Source organism: Hylaeus anthracinus, unplaced genomic scaffold (genome assembly GCF_026225885.1).
Source record: "Hylaeus anthracinus isolate JK02 unplaced genomic scaffold, UHH_iyHylAnth1.0_haploid 3, whole genome shotgun sequence".
In the NCBI taxonomy this organism is placed as follows: Eukaryota; Metazoa; Arthropoda; class Insecta; order Hymenoptera; family Colletidae; genus Hylaeus; species Hylaeus anthracinus.
Genome location: NW_026535284.1, coordinates 10875334 through 10896612, shown reverse-complemented (window position 1 = coordinate 10896612; position 21279 = coordinate 10875334). Strand labels below are relative to the sequence as shown.

The 21279-nt window shown below is 40.4% G+C and overlaps 1 protein-coding gene across 1 annotated transcript; it reads right to left on the bottom strand.

The window, feature by feature from the left end:
• Positions 1–12342: 12342 nt before the first annotated feature.
• LOC128893440 (uncharacterized) lies at positions 12343–17591 on the bottom strand. The gene is made up of 4 exons (XM_054154362.1): positions 17252–17591; positions 16612–16986; positions 13335–14007; positions 12343–12966 (listed from the first exon to the last, which is right to left on the bottom strand). Exons 1-4 carry the CDS (start codon positions 17562–17564, stop codon positions 12540–12542), a joined length of 1788 nt encoding a protein of 595 aa, XP_054010337.1. The 5' UTR covers positions 17565–17591; the 3' UTR covers positions 12343–12539.
• Between the last annotated feature and the right edge of the window lie 3688 nt (positions 17592–21279).

Here is a 21279-nt window from a genome sequence, read left to right as displayed (position 1 = left end):
TCGGTCATATTCACGCTCGCGATTTAACACGCTGCAGAATGGATCCCACTCTGGTATGAATCGAAGCACAAACGGCTTTGACATGGCGATCTCGAAATTGTGATCTCAAAAACTGGGTCACTTTCGCTTTGAATAGGATTGACCGATTATCAAGAGATCAAACCAGGTGTCGAGCATCAAAACCTGCCTTGAACAGAGGCGGAGACGTTTGCTGTCACGTCGAGTCGATAGTCGAGTCCTCCAGGTTATGACTGATTTCTCTGTGGACGACGAATCAACCGTCCAGTTAACGTTTCACACGTCAGATCGAATGTACGGTAACGAATCCAGATATTCGTCGACAAAGTAAACTAGTTAGTAGAATAGAAACATTCTTGTGTCCAAAAATATCTCTAAAGTATGTCCATTAATTTTCAAATACCTCAAACATACTAGCTTCAATTTCCAGAGCCTCAAATAAACTCTAAGATCACTTGACCTTACAATATCATGAAATTTGTATGCAAACCTTGATTCCTAAGGTCTGAGCTATTCTAAAGCGTGAGAATTATCCTGTATTCTTCGATTACCTCGAGAATTGCGCGCGTTAAATTTATCTTCACAAACGGAATTAGGTGAAAGACGGCAGAGCCGGGAAGCCGAGATCAGAAGCCGGAGATAGCTCGATCTTATAATTCCGTATTATTTTGGAAGATTCATTAAAACAAAGTTCCGCGATCCATCTCCGCGTTTCCCGGTGAAATCCGTCCCGAGAGAGCTTAGTTCCCCATCGCTCTAATAGCTTGACTGACACAGACATTGCGCCCTGAAACATTATCATGCTACACTCTGAGCGGCAAATAGAGTCGCTACTGGAAATGGGATACACCCTCTAGGTGCTTCTTTGACTCTCCTACAGCTCCACTGAATGCTGATACCAGCGTCGATCCTTGAACGTTGGAAATTGAGTTTAGAATACGACTGTTCGCGCAACACTGCAGCCAGCGTTGGTCTCGAGTCTCAGTTGATCTCAATTAGGGAATAACGCCGCATCGAAAAGAAATATTAAAATAATAGGATCGATTAATTCGATTCAATTCGTGTCTTGTACATTTATGTCGAAATATACGAAGGTTCATTTAAATAATTATCTACACTGGCTGAATTAAATTCAATAACATGATTTTAAATATTAATTTAGTAATAATGGTGAAATAATAATGTACTGGTAGATTCAATGTATTGATTATTATTGGAATATTTGTTTCAATACTCAGTTTCAAAAATATGCAGTGTGATTGATTGGTAAATTACCAGCCAGAAATGTAGTAGGTAAAGTAAACGAAATCCATTACAAATATTCAGCTTCATCTGCTCGTGTTATAATTTCTTTTCTTACCTATTATGTCTATATTATTCTTTTATGATTGTCTCTTGTTTTATTTGGTGGGTGAATGGATTTCGTCCATCGCGAAACATCAGCATTCGTGTTTGCGTGCGGTGGATTGCCTTCCACGAGAACCACCCTTTCGTTAAATGTCCCAACCGAACGTAAACCTGGCGAATAATCTAATCGCACCGTTATCCTTGACTCCGCGTCGCGTTCACCGCGATTCAGAGTTTAAAAATGGAGTTCGATTCGTCGGGAAGGGTGAAATGCAAAGGCTTTCTTGTTCTTTGGGAGAGAACTTTCCCAGCGAACGTGAGCGGATTCCTGGAAGATTTCTGAAAGAATGAAAAGTTGTGAGTTTAAGTTCCAATTGGACGGAAAGTTTGAACATGGAGGAGAAAGGTGACTTCGATTTTCCTGAAAGAATTATTCCTGAAACATAGTTGTTTCATCGGTTTTCGAGTGAAGTTAAAAGTTACTGGTTCATCGGCAAATTGTCTATCAATTATTGTAGTAGAAACACATACACAGTTAAAATATTTATCCATTTCCTTCTCAATCGCTGTCCTTCCAGGAAGTACTTCAAATCCACTTTCCGGTCGTTCCAGTTCGCTCTGTTAACCAATTCCATAGCTGCAGCCGAACTCCATCAAAGCAGAATTTAGCAAAAAAATAAAAAAAAAAGAGAGGAAACCCGGTGATTGGAAGAAATAAAAATCCAGGGAAAATACAAACTCGGGTGTCCCTGAAAAGTTCGTAAAAAAATATTTCAAAACCAATAAAACACCATAAGAGTGGCAAACATTTAAATATACCGTTGCACCACAGCTCCAAAAAGCTTCTCTTTTAATTCTAAACAAAATGTCAAAAGTCGAATTGGTTGATTTCACCCGAATCGATCGGATTGAAAATCGTGGCCCAGTGCCCTGCATCCTTGCCCATGGTTTATCGCCGCGCCCATGAACTACATTTCCCCTGATAATCGCGTAAACGACGCCTCCGTGTAATATCGATTCCAGGATCGATTTCGTTCCCTGTTCATCTTCGCGGTGTAAACAGGGGTGGTCTCGCGGTTTACGACAAACCGAAAGCCGATTTTCTCAGCAATAATCCTCGCGATTCCGTCCCCTAATTCCAACGGGCACGGTGTCAGGGCATTTCGAAGCCTGGGTTTATGGTGCGAGCGCTCCAGACGCTGCATTTTCGTGGAATAGCTACTGAGGGAATATTCACGCTTCGGTTAAGTAATTGAACGAGGCGTTAAAGGGCCTAGAAGTCGCTTCGTTATGGCAAACTTCGGAGTTTCTGACCGACTGTGCATCCCGAGTTTGCTCTGAATGGCAATTGAGTGGAGGTTTTTGGAGAATGAATTTTTAAAGGGGGTGAAGTACATTTTCTGAACGAATGAATTTATTTGATTAATGGTATGTTGTTTATAAAGGCGAATTTAAATGACATTTATTACAGAGGCATGCAAACCTCCTTTATATTTTTCCTTCCACATTAAAATGATTCTGTGTGCTCTTCCAGCTACTCACTGGGCACACTGTGTTACATTGCATTTCTTTTCGGTCTGTCTCGTCGTCCCGTTTAATCTGGAAGCTTTGATGTAGCCGCGCCTCACCTTGGAATATGATTAAATTTCCACGCAGTACACATTTCTTCCGCGAGACCAGGTGTGCGACGACAACATCGCTCCATTATATGAAAACGGCCCGTTATATCATTGCGCGCCCTTGGCCGCGGGTTATCGAGCTTTTTACAACCGCTTCCTTGCCCCGATCGAAACGTCCTTAACGCAGTACTCTTGGAGCGATAAAACAACCCATTTTTCATTTTTAGGATCGTACATTTTGGTAACAAATCGTCGCTTAAAATTCAAATTCGGCCCCACGATTTCTTAACGTTCATACTGTGTAGATGCTTCATACACGTAGATAGGAAGATACATTTTTCTTTATTTGAAGATTTTTCTAATTACCGTCTTTTATCATTTTTAAAATGAAATGTTATTTGTTAGGCGTAAAAACTTCCAAGAACTGTCTTTTAATTTTTCCTTTTCTTATCGACAAACCAGTAGCTTCTTCTATTTTGGACTGGCTACATGTTAACACTTTATTAGTCCGCGTATCACCTGCTTGAGATATTAATGGAACAATATCAATCAAAACCAGAGCCCCGCCTTAATGCGATTCGTTATCGTGGCTGCGTTGCGTTATCGCCAATAATGAGACGCAAATGAGGGAAACAGAAGTCCTTGCGTAAATGCGATTAACTGCGACACTCGATGCGGTATGTAGTTCACGGTCATGGCGAAAACCGTGCGTTAGGTTGCACGATACTGTTACGCGAAGTGAGATAGGCACTATTTGCACGGAATAATCATTTTTATGAGACTGTACGCTTTGATTAAAAAAATTAAATACAGACTCGTGCTCGACGATGAAAAAAATGAATAACACGACTAACGCGAAAAAGATAAATTCGGAAAATTCTTTGAGTTCCCTGCCTCTGTGCAGCGCGAAAAGGAATTCAAATGCTATGTAAATTCGTTTTCCCATCCACGAAAGCTTGGATTACAGAGCACTTTTTTTTCCATTCACCCGAACTAGACTGGGGCGAGCAAAACTTTTTTATTTCCCGAAAATGTAATGAGATTGTGAAAACTTTTGTGTTCAGTCTTTCGCAAGCTACGAAAAAAAAACCGTGGATAGCTTTTGCAAATCGTTGTTGGCAATACTCCAGTTTTTGTCTATGTTTGTATTGGCAACGGCAAGGGGGAGGTTTTGATTTATTCGTTTCATTCAAATGGCCTGGCAGACAGGTAAACATCACGCGACGCTGGGAGAAATAAATATTGATGCAACCCCAAATAAGAATACGAACCACCCTCGCTCTGAGAACCCAAATTATATTAGATGACATTCATGAATTGAAGGGAGATAGTATCTTCGGTATTGTAGGAGTCTAAACGAAAAATAAGGCACGGGGATTCGAACCCACGATCCTCGGATCCACAGTCGATCGCTTTACCTACGCGACCAATCCCGTACCCTACGTTTCCGTGTTCTTATTTGACTTCTTATTGTTGGGTATGGGAGACGCGGACACTACAGTATACTATTTATAGATTTATCTAGACTGATCGAGCCAATTTTGATTCCTTGGTGAAATAATGGAACAACTCTCTCTAACTATAATTTGGTTCGTTTCTCTTGATGGCCAAATAATAACACACACATTCATTTTTTTATCGTTCACTGTCTGAAACAAATTTTTAGTTCTAGAGTCTAAAATTGATCAGAATTTTCAATAAATCTTGTTATCTTTTTACCCGACCCAAACAAAAAGTAACAGTGTTGATAACAGAGGTGGACACACGCTGATCGACGAAGACACTTCGTCAGTAACCAGCATCAATCGCAGTAGGGATGAAAAATAGGAACGTTGTTTGCATGGAAGGGTTTCCTGGGGCCAGATGGTCGGGGTGATTTGGAGCCCAGCCAAATCCCTGATATTCCTTGCAGAACGATCACCGATGGAACAAGTGGCACACGTTCCGACGTTCGTGCAAGAAAATACGCTCGTGCAGGTGTAGAATTATTCAACTGCCCACGCTCCCCCGATAATAAAAAGTTCGTTTTCGAAGTATGGAAATGTTGCGCCACCCGGCGAGCAATCGATAATAGCGAACTTATCGTTATTCCTCAGAACTCCCCGCGTTAATAATAACAGGATTTCATATTATCGCTTAACTAATCGAACGACCAAATATTCATCGAGCTCGTCGCGAAAATTAAGCAAATTCCATTCGCGAGTATTCATTGTATTCATTTGCATTCATTTCAGTCCTGGACATTTTTCTTTGGTTAAGAAGAATATTTCAAAGAATCTTAAAATTTAGTAATGAAGTTGCCACTGCCTACCAACGTGCACTCAGAGTTGTAGGAGTCTAATCAACACCTTCCTTAAAAAATGCAATTTAATGTAACTTAATGTAACTCAAAAAGAGGTTTCAAAAAATACCTAAAATACATTAAATTATAATACCAAAACACTATTATCTAAAAAAGCATTTAATGACTTGAAATCAGCTTCAGTTGAAGACTCAAGTGCCTGAGATAAAATGCAGTGAAACACAATGGCACTTTCGCTGGTCGAGAGATCTCAATCGAGTTACTTTAATCTGCTCGGCAGCCATCACCGACATCAATCTCCATTAGCATCGCGGTAAGGTGCGCCGAAAGGAAAAGGCTCCACGCGATACACCACCGCGAACACTGTTTCGTAGATGTCATCGCGAATCAGTCTCATTTGTATCAATCCGAAAAACGGCTGTCATGGATGCGTCGATCCCGCGCCTCTTTCATCCCCTTTTATGCGTTTACCTTCGCGTGTATCGTCGCCCATGCGCAAATGCCAAGGTCCCTGTATCGAAACTTAATTACCCGATGGCCGTATCGAATTTCCAACATTGGGTCCGCGACATTCCCGTCACGAAATCCTCCCCTAAAACCTTCAGTCGTAAATTCAGCCTGTCGATCCTCCATTGATTCCCTTTTCCAAGAGAGTTCAATTTTAAACCGAGGGTGGGTTCCAAACGGAAGTTTATCAATTTAAAATTTACACACTCTTCAGTTTTTCTTTGAATCGAGCTGATATTTCTTGATACCTTGACCAGACCATCCCATCTGTTACTCTTTATTTTTTAATGTAATTTATTCAGTTCTTCTCATATTCGAAGATAGAATCGAGGAGTAAATAAAAATTTAGCTGACGCTATCCTGGGGGGAGGGTGGCTCTAATTCGGCCGTCGTTGCGGCCCAGAGAGATGAAGTTTCTGGATTTCTTCCTCGAATGACGTAAAGTGTCGAGCTGGAACCATGTCGTATCGGTTTCACTCGCGGAGGACGAACGTCGGCACGCCGCGTTACGAAATACATCCCCCGTGAAACGGGGTGTGTACGCGCGTGGGCAAAACCCGTGTCCGACCCTTGTGTGTACGTCAGTCTGTTTACTGCTCGCTGCCACCCCTAATCTCGATTCGACAGGCCTCGTAATGGAGAACCTCGACGCCCGAAAAGTTTTTTGCGATCGATTAAACGCGGAAAGAAGGGAGGATCCATCACGTCTTTCGATGATTAAATTGAAAGCGTGACTAGTAATTCTTACTATAGTTTATCAAATTACTGAGTACGTTGAAGAGCAAGTGAAGATTTTTCTTCAATTATAAGGCCAATATCTCTAGTAGGCACAATGTTTCTCTTTGAGTAGAATTTTAAGATTGGTAGCCTCGAGCAGGTGGTGAAGTTGGACGTAGGATTATTCCTTGTCTAAAAATGAATCGAAAACGTTGTTTACAATTTTTGTATACGAGGCTTTGAGAGAGAATCGACTTTGAAGACGCTCGAGAGCAATTTGGCTGACGCGTCTGACCATTACTCGTCTTTTCTCCTAAACGTTTTCCATGCTCGCGGAGTAGTAATAGCGAATCGCAATGGTTGGAAACGGTAACATTAGATTCATTTTTACACATAGAATCATCCTCTATCTTAAATAATTATTTCAAAGGCAAGATTTTCTGCAAGAATTCGATGCAAGTGAAATTTTCGTTATTCAAACATAATTAATTTGGAACTGAGGTTGAAATATTACCCACCACTGGTGAGGTGAATTATTGGTCGCATAACTGATAGAATTAGGTCAATTCAACCCTGATCTAGATACGTAGATCTTAAGTAATTAGGTATTCAACAGTATTTAGTGCATTTGATACATCCTAATAGCACACGCTATTATTCTCAAGGCATTAATTTAAAAAAAAAAATGTAATAAACATTTATAAATCGATGGAATTTGGCTTATCCAATTTTTCTTAGAAACTGATTGAATTTAATCACGATTAATTACAACCAATCCATATATTCCCAGCCTGAGTATTTAGGAAAGTATAATGGTGAAAGTGAAGCTCCCCCAAGACGGAACACGATTTGATGGACGTCTGCCTCAGCTAATTAATCTGCCCAGACAGTAGATCTCCCCTTGACTCTAATACCATAATGATTCTGTCTACTACAGAAACGACGTAGAAATCCCAGTCTCAGATAGACACGTACGCGCGGTTATAATACTAATTCATTCCAATCTAGGGGAAATTCCCCTTTTTTTATCGAAGTTAGGTCACGAGTAACAAGTTCCTTCACTTTCTGAAACAGTTCCTTCATTTAATAATTTTTTGTATTAAATAGTGTTTAAACGGATAAGTTTCAGTGTATAAAAATTCCAAATTAAAAAATTGACTATTTAAATGAAATGAAGACTTTGAAAAAATATTTTGCTTTTTTTTAAATAAAGCTTTGATATTAATGAAATAATTTGAGTTTGTGCTGAAGGATAGTTTGAGAGACACGGATTTGTTGGTTAGTGTTGTCGACCATCTTGGGGCTGACAAGCGTAGGTGTAGATTACCCATCGACGATTATCGCGAAAGACATCACCGACGCAGATTGGAAGGGATACCCACCTCTCACATGCTCCTCGAAATAGCAAGGAAAGGTCAGGTTTTCCCTTCCTCCATCGCAGCATCCTTGGAAATTTCCACGTCACAGATTCAACGAACCCTCTTCCCTTACGTCGCGACTACCATCAGTTACAGAAATTATTCGTGCGGAAACTCAGTCGCGTCGTCATTGCAAACATTCTCTCAAAGTTCCATGTCTATAAATAACGGAGAATATTAGACACTCGAATCTATTCCAAGAGAGTAATTAGAAATTAGAAATATCTTCAAAATTCTTCATAAGCTCGTCATTATTTCTTTATCAAGCAATTTACAACTGCAGTGGTGTTTATAATTTCAACATAGGTACTTTCAAAAATATAGCATCGTTATTTTCCCAACCTCTTAAATAAAACTTCACTAATAAATTGATAAATGATCAAGTTTTCTGAACACCTTGAAAAAAAATTGTTCAAGTCCATCCCGCTCAATGTTCACCTTTGACAAATTAATGTCAAAGCTAATCTCATTCAAGAAAAAAAGAGATCAACGTCCTCCCACGAATTCAACTCTCACGTAGACATGTGTAAACCTAAGTGCCATCGAACGGAGGCAGTTTGTACGGGACGCTCCATTCGAGGTCCCCGAACGCGTCCATCAGCCCCTGAACGCATCAAGAATTAATTTCCCAATCGATCAATGCTATTGCACGCGAGGCCTGACGCAATCGCCGTGAAACGTGATCGGCTGATTAGGAAACAGCCGAAAATTCAACGACGGCGCGCGACAACGCGGTGTCTGGAGCTGTGTGCGTTCGCACAGCAGCCAGCAATCCGCAATTAGGCGGAGGACGCCGCGATACGGGCTCGATTATCATCATCGATCGACCCATCCGTGACACACCATCCTCAATTTCTGTTAAGCGATCGCAGCTAACGCCGGGTATCGTAACGAATTAATTTAGTTTGACGCCGTTACTCTCGCTCATTTAACGAGAAGCTGGTCACCTGGAAGTGGATCAGTCGGGTGATTGGACTGGGGATGCTTGGGCCAATTCATATTTTTACAGACATACAGAATTTAAAATACTTCACATTTGATGCTTCTGAACAAATATTAATGCTTGTGGTCATTGAGTGCAGGAATATCTTTTGAATTTTATCCAAATATTATAAATGAACTGACTGTTTATATTATTTGTACAATACTCTAGGTCCTATGAATAGTAGAAATATATGGATTAGTGGAGCAGCCTGTATTTCGGGTGTTCACAGTCACTATGAGTTGTACATTCTAGCGTGACGTGGCAGAGTCTTATCAGTGGTGCCATTTCCACAATGTCATGGACACTAGACACATCAGGGTCACTATCTCCTATTGCGTTTTTTCTTTCGTTGGTGTTATACTTATTCGTGTCATGGTAATTGACTATCAAGATAATTCGTGTTCCACCAAAAGAGTGTCAGAAAAAAATTCTAAAAATAGATTTGTTTATATTAAATTCTAACGAAGCTGTTACTGTTGTGCTACCTGAAGTAACTGACGTTGTCCAATACAAAGGAATTATGTGACATGAGTTACTGACCCTAAGTAATAGGTTTCAACCCTCTTCATAGAGTACGAAGGGTTGGGGTCTATAGCTCGGTTATCATCGATTCTATCGAAAATTTGTATAGGTCACAAAAGTTGCCAAATTTAATCCCTAATAACTTTTCTTATGTGCATTTTTACGAGGCACCGAAGGTGTAAGGGCAACAGAAAAAAAATCGAATTCCCTAGTTACCAGCATCACCATTAACTAGTATCCTTAGTCGGCCTAACAAATTACTACCGGTGACGGGGTCCTAAAAGCTACCCCGTCAACGCAAGAATGAAAAAGAAACATACAATCGATTGCCGTCGGTTCAGGGGCCTTGCCACCATTTCTTTTCTGTTACGACTCGTCGTCCAGTGTTCCGCCCGACTTCGTCCCGTGTCATTCGGGAAAAACACCGTAGCACCGGTGTAGAAATTTTCCCGCGCGGAATGCGTGACTAATGAGACCTGTTCTCGTAGAAAGAACTCGGATAAAAAGTCGCGAAGTCGAGGGTTGAGATGAAACAATCGTGAGTTGAAAAGCTCGTCTCGTTCGGGGATGGAGACAATTTGTGTTTATTTATGTATTTAATTGAATGGAAATTGTCTTTATTTCGCGATCGTGGAGGGAGAAATTTTACTGGAATTTCAACTGTTTCAATTACTATGATAGACTTCTAGACTTCTACTGCATGTATTCACTACTTCTCTCGTGTTTTAATTATAAAATCACTCGACTGTCCCCATACTCGACTCTGACGGCTTGTTTACCGTGACAAACAGTAAACCAGCAGGAATAATTACAGGAAAGAAGTAAAGTCTGTGTTTCCTAATCGCTGGATCTTGATCGCGTGAACGCCATCGAGAGAAACCAGCTGCGATCCGTATGATAGCGAACACGCATAGTCGTCAGGGCTCCTCTCGTGATGGCCACGCTAACCACGACGTCGATCCGACGAGGACTGTTGACATTGGCGATTGAATGAACTTCTTTCCGCGAGCTTCTCTCGAAACTACCCATAAGAACTAATATGGCCAACGAAATTAATTCCTTTGACGCCATCGGTCTTCTCGAGTACCGAAGGGTCTCCTAATGGCCAGAGGAGGGAAACACGAGGACCGTGGGAATGATAGTAAACAGAAAAACGGCGAGATGCACCACGTACTACGATTTATGCATTTCAGGGTGAAGAATATGAGGCTGTTGCGTTAAGTAGGAAAACTTAAGGGATGGTTGGTGCTTGGGACATGTTGTAAATGAGTGGATTTAATTTTGAAGTGAAATAATAATAGGAACAAGAGAAAGAGAAAGAAGAAGTATGTATTGAAGTGAGATTCTATATAAAAAGAGTTAAAGTATCGAGTGAGAAGAAAAATGAAAGGAAATATTTGTAGAAGATGTATGCATGAAATTAGAAATTTATCTCACAAATTAAATTGGAAACTATGAAATTCAAAAATAAAAATCATATGAAAATAAAAAAAAAAATCGTAAAATGGATACTGAGCAGAGTGTCAGATGACGTTTCGGTTAGCCAAAAATACCTACATCTATAGCGAATCCTGTTCGAGATAAATGAGCCAAAGTCTCCGCAAATGGAACGAAATTACCATACGCAATCTTTCACCGAAATCGTCAATTTTTTAATGAAACGAAGCATCTGATGCGCCCGTCAGCGTTCCACGGCTAATTTCTGACGAGATTTGTATCGCAATTTCAGAGAAACTTTGCCTTGAACTTTAGAAAAGTGTCGAGGTTGCTTGCAAAAAAGGAGAAGGAAAGAAAAACAGGACACGAGCACCTCGCTAGTAATGTATTTCGAGAATTAAACCAAACGAAGGATGGAACGATTCCTTCAGGAGATTTACTGTACTTCGCAGCCTTCGAAAGACGCGTTTTGAGGACGAGTAATTCTGACGATAAAATTTCTATATTGCTCAAGATACGGAGGATAATATCTTATTATCGATACAGTGCATCGAGGAAAACACGAGTAATCAAACAAGAAATATACTTCGCGAAGAATTCTAATTGAAAGTCATGCAAAATATTATGAATTAGACAGTTAAAGCAATCCTTCTTCAGTTGAAGGAAATTACCACAGTTTCATCCGCGCTTCTCACCTGGAAATTCAATTTGTCTCCTAAGTACTAATAAATGCGTCCATTCCGGTCGGGGATTTACGACGCAATAAAACGTTGTTTGCTTTGTTCGCTTCGTTCCGAGACGGAGCACCTGCATCGGAAAGGATTTGCGTTTCAGTTTTGCAGCGATTCATCCGAGACGCGTCGAGTTTCCCGCGTGAACGAAAAACCTGGTCGAGTGGAGCGCGCACGCCGACGGAAGAGGAAGCACATTGTTTGCACTTGGTAAGTGAAATCCAATGGCTGTCTTGGCGAAATAAAGTAAAACCGCCCACGCTGTAAGTGAATTGAATCGGATGCACGAACCGTTAACACCAGTTCCACCACGGTTCGATTTGAGAAATTAGATTTATCGCTTCGAGGATCGACGAACGAGAAGATTCCCTTTCGTTAAGTAAATTCCACGTACGGCCTTGCAGGACGTTCGAGCGTAAAACGTAACACTCCGTGGGTGGGATTTTATGGTAATGCATCTTACGAGGCGCACACACGATTGAGGAATTGTCGTTTCGTAAACGTCTAACTGCGGAAACGTGACGCAAGTGTCTGAGGACCTTCAAAATCTCCTGCATACCAAGGGCAACATGGTACGCTGTAACGAAAATGGAGACACAACATGAGTTAACGGAATTTCAAAGTATCGCGCAACGTTGTGCGTCACAGTTTTGGAGGCGGAACATAACAACAGGAAACTGTGGGCTCTCGTAGTGCAGTGTTTTACAAACTCTCAAAGGCTAAACTTGGTTGAAATAGTTCATAAATAGCGCCCGATTAACACATGTACGATGGAAAGTGTTCGTTCTCTGTTCATTTAGCATTCATTTACCTACTAGTTCATTTTACTTCCTCTTCCTTTTTACTCCTCGTTTATTTCCATTTTATTTCCTTTTTATTAATACCTTTGTTTCGTTTTTATTTCCCATTTCCAAGCACTCAGTGAATCAAAAACACTCAAGTCTTCAGCATACGAGCATGCAGTAACTCGACTAAAAGCATCAGCAAGCTAACCCCCTGGCACATGAAGAGTATTTCAAATATGGGACGAAGATGCTTCATAGTCAGAATTTCGTCAGTGGCTTGACTCAAAGCTATCTGCTTGTCCTCCTCCAGTATAGTAACGTTCTCCAGCTTATGTATCATGCCTATCTCTCGGTAACGCGTAACGAGCTGCCTAAGCGGCCTTCGATAGACGTATCCTCTTCTGGTAAAGAGGAATACGGGAAATCTCAACACAGGATTTGCCAATGCGTACATGCGTAGACTTCGGTTGCCCCTGTAGTCCCAGTTGATTCTGTGCACTGTGAAGTGTTGTAACACTGCGATGCCATCTTCTGCGAGGATGCTGTCCAGGGCTTCTTCTGCTCCTATCACTTTGTACCTAGTCCAGAGATAGAATATTGGTATGGAGTTTTTGTAAGAGAAGAAAGTAAGAGAAAAATTCACATTAATTTTCTATATAATTAGTAACTTATTTTCTTTTAATTTCCATCCCACTTTTCTCGCAAACCGAAAACCTCTTTTGCTTTTGATTCAACGTTTCACGGCCCACCCGGTACCCACCGCTATCGCCGCGGTCGTAAAAGCGTCTGGAAGCGTTACGCTCAACAATTTCAGAGCGTGTTTATAGCGCGATTCGGATACTCCATAAACTAAGTGAGAAGATCGCGACTTAGGTCTCGTAAACTTTCCAACAGATCCAAGAAACCCGAGGATTCGGCCAAAAGTTGATCGCAACAGTGACATTACCTCTCTTGCAGCTCTTTTATGGAGCGATCCGAAGAATTGTTGAAATAAGCGAGAACAACAGCAGGACCGCCGAGACGTTGTCCAGTCTCACGTACTTGTCTTACGTCCTTTAGCAGATCCTCGGTCTCGACTTCGGCCACGGAGCTGGTGAACGTGCTGTTGTAAGTGGCGCTTAGGTAAAAGGAGAACACGATCCAGAGAAGGAGCACTAATCTCAGGCCGAAGTTTCTTGGAAACTCGACACCCTGTGACAGCATTATCGAGAAAACGTACTCGAATTTCACCCGTTCCTTGATCAGCCCCATGTTGGTCAGTTTTCGCAACGCTGTCAACAGTAAAATGTAAAAAATGAGGACCAGGACCACGCACAGCCAGACTAGATAATGAAAGGGCATCAACATCTTCAGGACGTCGTTCTGGATGGTCCTGAAATGGACCAGGCCAGCGAACACCATGTCACGGTACATGTACCAGCAGATGATCTCCATGTTATCGAAAATACGAAGATCCTCCGGTCTAGGACCAACTATCACGTCCAAGTCGCGGTTGATGAGCTTGGTGATCGCGTCCGGCCAGCTCATGCTGTTTCCAGCGCTCGAGTCCACGGTGATGTTGTAGTAATCCCCGAAGTGCTCCACCAGCAATCCGCCGACCGCTTGCAGAGACTCGTTTCCTGGTGGAAAAACGGAAAATCGTGAGTGGGAGTTCAGAAAAATCCGGGGAAGGTTACCTAGGAACGTTTCGTCTTTTACGGGGGAATCCCCACCGCGAGTGAGCGTAATTGTCCGTGATAGAGCGGGGTTAACGTAGCTTCGAAGCAATTAAGGTAATGCAAGTTTCGAATCAATTTGTTTGGATTGTTTCACGCTAGGTGTTTCGTCTCTCTTTAATTGTCGAGAGAAAACCCGAGGAAAATTCAAGAAAATTCAAGAAAATTTTTTATCTCAAAGGGTTATTTAAATTTATTAGTAGAAATGCGATGATAAAGAATCATTAGATTGAATATTATGATCGAACATTGCTCTTTTATTAGTAATTTTAAATTAATGATTATTGTACGCACATCAGTTTCTGTGCATCAATGTGTATACTATAATATTTAATATTTTTCATCGATTGTAATTACAGATATCAACAAGAACAAATGAGTAATGAAGGTGTTGGATCATTTATCTACGTTCTTCGTTGACCTTTAAATATTGACAAAAATCAATGACACAGTAGGGTTAATGAAGAATTTAAGTCGAACAGATTAGATTATAAACTTGACGGTCGTTAATCTTCCAGCGTTAGAAATTAGTCTCCTTTGTCAAGGTACCATCGATCGATGATAAGGTATAATTTTGCGATAAGTATAGTCGTTGATGTGTATTCCCCGTGGTCTGACATTGAAAGATGTCTAGCAAAGTACTCGTTTGCTCAGAAACTCTAAACGTGGTTGCGTTATATTCTCTCTGAATAACATGCGAACGGTGATTTTAATTAAACTTCCAAACGAATCATTTTAAATTGAATTCTTTCAAGTTGAATTTTTAGTATAAATATAATTAATTCTTTCGGGAGAACCATATTCTTTTTCTTTTAATCCAGTCAGCTACTGGACCACGAGTTACTAGGTTTGACCATAAGTGGCTGTTACTACTTACGATTTCCCTATGTTCTCTCTACTATTACTCCGAACATAGTTAACGTAATGAACGCAATTTTTATGATTACTTTCTTTTGAAACGAAAATATAAGGACAATTTCTATTCTGATATTAAATATAAATATTTAACGTAATTAAATAACTAGTAACAATAGATGTCACAAGTAAATTAACTTCGTTCGTTCTACTATTTTCACTGAATATAAACGACCATTTTTCTCTGACACAATCGATTCAATTCTGCGACGGAATTATTATGACACATATTCTGTCCCGACGTTGAATGTAAATATTCAACAATCGCTCATCCCATCAGTGAGATATCAATCAACGCATTAATTCCTGGGAACGACAGGATTGTTAAGTCATGACGATACATATTCGATAGGTGCCCCATTCCAGAAAATAATTGATGCTCGTCCTCCTGGCTCCCCGTTTCCCAGTGATAAATTACCCGAACGAGCGAGCTCCACTTTCGGTATTGCTCGCGACATAGCGTTTTCTTTCATTGCCAAGGCAGCGGCCTTGCAACGATCATTTCTCAATCACGCGTCGCGTGTCCAGAGTTGTAAGCGCGTGGTAAAATACGCAACGGAAACAAATAAACCTTTAAATATTTGCACAGAGTGGAGAAAAGGAGTCCTTGGACCGTGACGGCTGCGCAATAATATTGATCAGCGTTTAACGCTTCAAAAATTAAGCCCGCATTAGTTATCGTCCATCTGATTCGTTTAATTACTTGTCGCGGCGCTATCCACTGGTGATGTTTGCGTCAGCGTGGCTGATTAATGATCCCGCGATTAAAATTAAGAGTGGCATTAATTTGATCGATTCGTTCCGAAATTAGGAATTTAATCAGCGTGTGCATGGTGATATTGTTTTGCTTCAAAAGGATACTAATATTTGGATGTATTGTTTAGCAGGTTTTCAGAGGGTGAGAAATAAAATAGTGACATTGGTAATTGTTTTGATTTGGGCATTTTTTGCGTGTGTTAAATATTAATTCTATTCTTGTCTACAAAATTCTTGTTAATTTCAAGAACACGTGCTTGAGACAGATCAATTGACAAATGAAAAGGGTTACAAAAATAAAATTGACATTTCGTGCAAGGCTGGTTAATAAAGCTGACGCAACGGACCTTGCGATAAACGTAACCAGATTTTCACCGGCTCTGGCTCTAGAATACTAAGGTCGAAATTTCAGCAGCGAGCTGAAGATCTTATCAACGGGTAATCTGGTTGCGAATATATGAACTGGAAAAATTTGTCGCAACTTTCGGAGCCAGAGGTGGAATACCAAAAACGTGCTGGTATTTCATTATTCAAATGAATGCATAAAAAAAGAATATACAAAAGTGGGAATGAAATATAAATGAAACTTATGTATTAATCCCATCAATTTTATATAAGAATATTATAAACTCTTAACATCTATAGAGGTAATTATTTGCATTCAACAGAATTATATTATGTATTAATTATTAATTTATTTATATCGGAGTCATTATAGTGTTCGCTTGAAACAGTTTTTAAAATATGAAAGTGATGACTTAACCCCCCTTCCCCCTATTTTAGCATAGACTTTGAGATACTGCAGCTTCCCTAATATTCCTGGAATGGTTTACTCACGTATCAATTTGAGTGTGTCCTCCTTGCGCCAGAATCTGACAGTTGCGTCCGCTACTATTCCATACTTCACCGTGCATCCTTCACGTACGCAGTAGCGACGGGAATCCGTGGCGTACGTTGGAATTCGATCCACGTTGCTCGTAAACGCTGTACACGATCCCACAGATCGCAACGTAATCTCCCGTCCCGTCGTATTCGCACGAATGACAGTACCGACGCCCGTGTCGTTGAACGCCAGAAAAGCCACGTCTCGATAGCCAGCATTACGTAAATCTCGTGCGAATGAACGAACCTGATCCCCGTTGGCCTTAGTCACGAACAGGTACTGCAACGTGCGTAAACTGGGCTCCCCTGGCAATAGGATTCCCCTCGAACCTGAAAATAGTCGTGCAAACACTATTCGTACACTTAAACAAATTATCTAAATCAATTATTTTTCCATTGATCCGTTGGAACAGTAATTTAATCACACTTTTTATGTGTAAACTGTCACCAAAAGTATGCAAACGTGTGTAAGGTTGTTCCTTGTTCAAATATAAAGGACTTTTTAATTTCTTTCTATATGAAGAATTGATCCCAAGCAAAATATCATTGCTAGTAGTGCAATATCTATAAAATATTCGAATAGTTCCAGTCCTACCTGAAAACTCGTCGTGCTCGATCACGATGTAGCTCGGTATTCGTTCGTTTCTAATCATGACAGTTCGATCACCAATGGTGATCGCAGCATTCTTCGCGCAGGCTCTCACCATAGCATTCTCCAGATCGCCATACTGGTAATAGATCACGTCGACTCGTCTCTCAGGATTGAATAAACGCTTAGCCGTTTGATTCGCACAGGAAACGATGGTTTTTATGTGGTTGACATTTTCATGGTGGAAAAATTGGTACTTCCCTTGAACTGTTGAGACTATGCACGTTGACAGAGAAAGATATAAGAACGTGGCGAGCATCGCGCGGATATTTCTCACTTTGAAAGATGTTTGCTGGAATAATAACTCAAGAATGAGGAGCTGAGAGTGAACGTGCCAATATATACGCGTGCAGATTTTATCTAAAGCCGTGAAAATGGATGTACCGTTCCTAGAACGCATCGATTACCGATCTGGCACAGATTGTTGCGAAATTTCCCTTGACTGGGGCTTTACGTTTCAATTTCATGCGAAACGTTCCACCGTTTTGCTACGCCAAGGGCAAAAAATTGCTCGTGTTGGTTTGAAATGTGCATCTGAAAATTGGATAGCGGTAAAAGCGAATGTCAAATCGGTTGTCGAAGCACCCGTGAAATTCTTGCTTGCTAAATAATTCCCCAAGGATATTTACAGTGGAATCAATACGAGAGATTCCAAGAATAACTTAATTATTACTTCTCTTGCTGCTGCTAAAAGATTCCCAGGGTATTTCAGGATTGTACCTAGATAACAAATATTTAATATTACAGTAAATAGTTTACATTGCCTAATGTTTCCACTATTATTTAGTATAGAGTGACTCTGAATCCTGGTCAGATGTGTTCAGAGGCAACAAGAAAATTATTGTTCAATTTTGTTGAATATCTACATCTAGCTGAACAAAACGCATCGCGTGTAGACGTGCAATTGCGTGGGAACAGCGAAATTGTCGCACGTGTCGACGCACGTGAGTCAACCGCATAGGTATCGTGGCGACTCCGTTTAAAATGGGAATCGTCCGTGACCCCAGCTGGTGCAGGATATCTGCACGAGCTCGGGTGCAAGTGCAGGGTCAAGTGCAGCCGGCAGCTCGCCAAAGCTTTCTCTAGTCCGTCGAATTCTTTGTTGTTCGCTCGAAACTAAGATCACCCCGACGGAGCATGATCGTGATTCGACAAAGACGTTGGTCAAACTCGATTTCTCGACGAAACTATCCAACAACAGCCACCGGGGGTAGCGATGGGTCCGAGACGTTTCTGAATCGCAAAATAAAATTTGGTCAGCTGGATGTTAAAAGTGAAGTAAACATTGGAATAAATGATTGATATTTGGTTAAGTTCATTGCATTGGCCTAATTTGAAGTTATTATTTATTAATTTATTGAGTAATGTATTAATGTATTAATAGTATTCAAATATAAATGTAAATTTTGAGAATACGAAAATATAAATAAATATTTGTATTCACCTCATTATATTCTTTTAAATATAAACGAAAATATTCTCTAAATAAAAAATTTTCAACTCTTCGCTGTATCCAATTCATCCAACTAAAGAAATGGTTCTTTGGATTAGTCCCATCGCTACCGACGAGTAAGCGCAAAGTGATTTATCGTCCCGTCGATCGGCACGCCAAGAATTCGTATTCCCTCTCGTGTTCCCAGAGACCGGAAGTCTGGGATCCAGACACACGAGAAGTTGGCGTGCGAAATACCCAAGCACGTCGAAGAGTCTCGATCCCCTAGCTTGGCCAAGAGTTAGAGGGAAGCCTTTCCTTTGGTTGCAAGTTTGAGAAGCACGTTTCTCTGTCTCCGAGTGGTGTATTGATCCGCGGCAGCTCCATCGGGTGAAAAAGTTCGCCGAGTGTTTTAAAATTCTTCTCGACCCTTTTCGCGCGAACGGTGCGATATCTCGAGCGGTTCGAGATGCTTCTAGGCGAGAGGCAAGCTCGCAATTAAGCGGGAAGAGGGTGTGCGCGAATTAATCGACTTTAAGGACGCCACTGAGGTTCGAACAATTTCCGGGGCGGTTGAGGCTTCGTGGCAGTGTAGGTTACGGTTTACTTTGGGATATTAACCCCCTTCGTGCTCGCTGTTGCGGATTCAATGCCAGTTTCGGACAGGTTATATTGTTCTGGGAATATTTTTTGAAACAAGTGTTCCGTGCGAGTCGAGTGAAGCAGGTGTTTCAATTATTTATGATACGTAATTCTGAAAGTCATGTATGTTTAATTATTAATAAAATTGAATCTTGTTCCAAGTCCTTTTAAAAAAAATATTGGCCATTTATACGCAAAACGTATTTTGCATACCTAAGTTAAATTGCACACGCACGAGAGTACTGAATGTTTTGTGCATGTTTACCTTGTAAGTTCCTCGAATTGAATTTTTTAATTCGAATGACAGTATTATAATTAAAACTGCACGGGAAGTATTTCAAAAAGAACAACTTGTCGGTCTGCCCTCGACCTATTCTGTGGAAACGTTTACGAGATATATGCAATTGAAACGCGCCCCTATTTCATTCCTTGAAAATATAATTCGTAGAAAATATAATATAAAGTTATATAGATGGACCCATGGATGATCAAAGGCTTCTTTTCAACATTCATATTACGCTGTCTAGTGAATTATAAACTATCAAATTTCTTTTCTGTTAATACATTGAGAATTGTAAAAATTTTTTGTTTCTTATATAATTATTTATTATTTATTAAATTAAATAAAATGTTTCGATAGTATTTTATACGATACATATTATCGTACATACTTTCGATATCTATTGCGTACATGAATAATTTAGGAACATGAATATTATACAAGTTCCGTGAATATTTTAAATACATAAACACCCGCAGTCTAGCTATCATTACGAGGTATCGACTGTATGTTCAAGCTTCAGGCCAATATACACCATCTGACTATTCATTATGCACGATAGACACTAGAGATGTGTTTAACAGTGGATGATGTAGGTCTATATGCAAATTAATTTTCATTGTTGACAATCGACCCTAGTGTCAACTCTTTTCAAACCAGATTTTTTCTCTACGTATATGAAATATAAAAAAATGTAGAAAGGAATTCATTGATGAACAATGAGATACTATGGATTTCTTCTATCTGGCGGAAAATGTTGCATCAATTATTATACGACCTCATTAATAAGTAGCGTCGTTGTGCAATCAGTCTCCGAAGAAAAGTTTCTAATATAATTCCACGGGTGTACACAGTCGCTGGTGATACTGTTCTGCAACTTTATAATTGGTATGCATGTTTGAGATGCCATGTATGATTAAAGGATTAATTACAAGTTGGTTCGCCACCTACAACCTCGACTGCAATTGTTCCTAGGAGCAATCACCCCCAAGCAAATGAGAATTCCCTAAAATAAAATACAATTTCCATACGGACCACTTTTCGGAGCAACTTCATAAACTTATTATTAGAAAACAATGATTATGTTGACGAGAAAGGACATCTGCTTTGCATGCATCTGCTTATGAGTGCATCTTCCTCGTTTGCATATCAAATTTACATCCGCATGAACATCCACGGATTCTAAGATTTATAACAAACACAGAATGTTTCAATTTTAATAACTACTCTGCACCCTTCCTTTTTTTTTTTCTTTCTTTCATCCAACTAACGATTTTTCATTACCCGTACCTCTTTCATTTATAAAATGGCTGTTCCGCACAATGTTTGAAACGACCATAACCATCACTCGTGCGCGCCTAACACAAACGAAACGAAATGAAATTTAGATGGGCGCCATATTCGCCAGCGGCGTGACAATGTGCACGTTTTTGCGCGCATTGAAACGCGACAAACGGTGGCTTGAAAATGGAATCCCATTAAGCACGGCGTCCTCTTTACGGGGGTGGGAGATGGAGCAAGGGATAATTAATGCATATTGGTCCAAAGCACACTTCGCCACACTCGCGTGGACCGATCGATAATCGAAGCAAACGGGGCGATAGTGACCGCGGCCTTCTG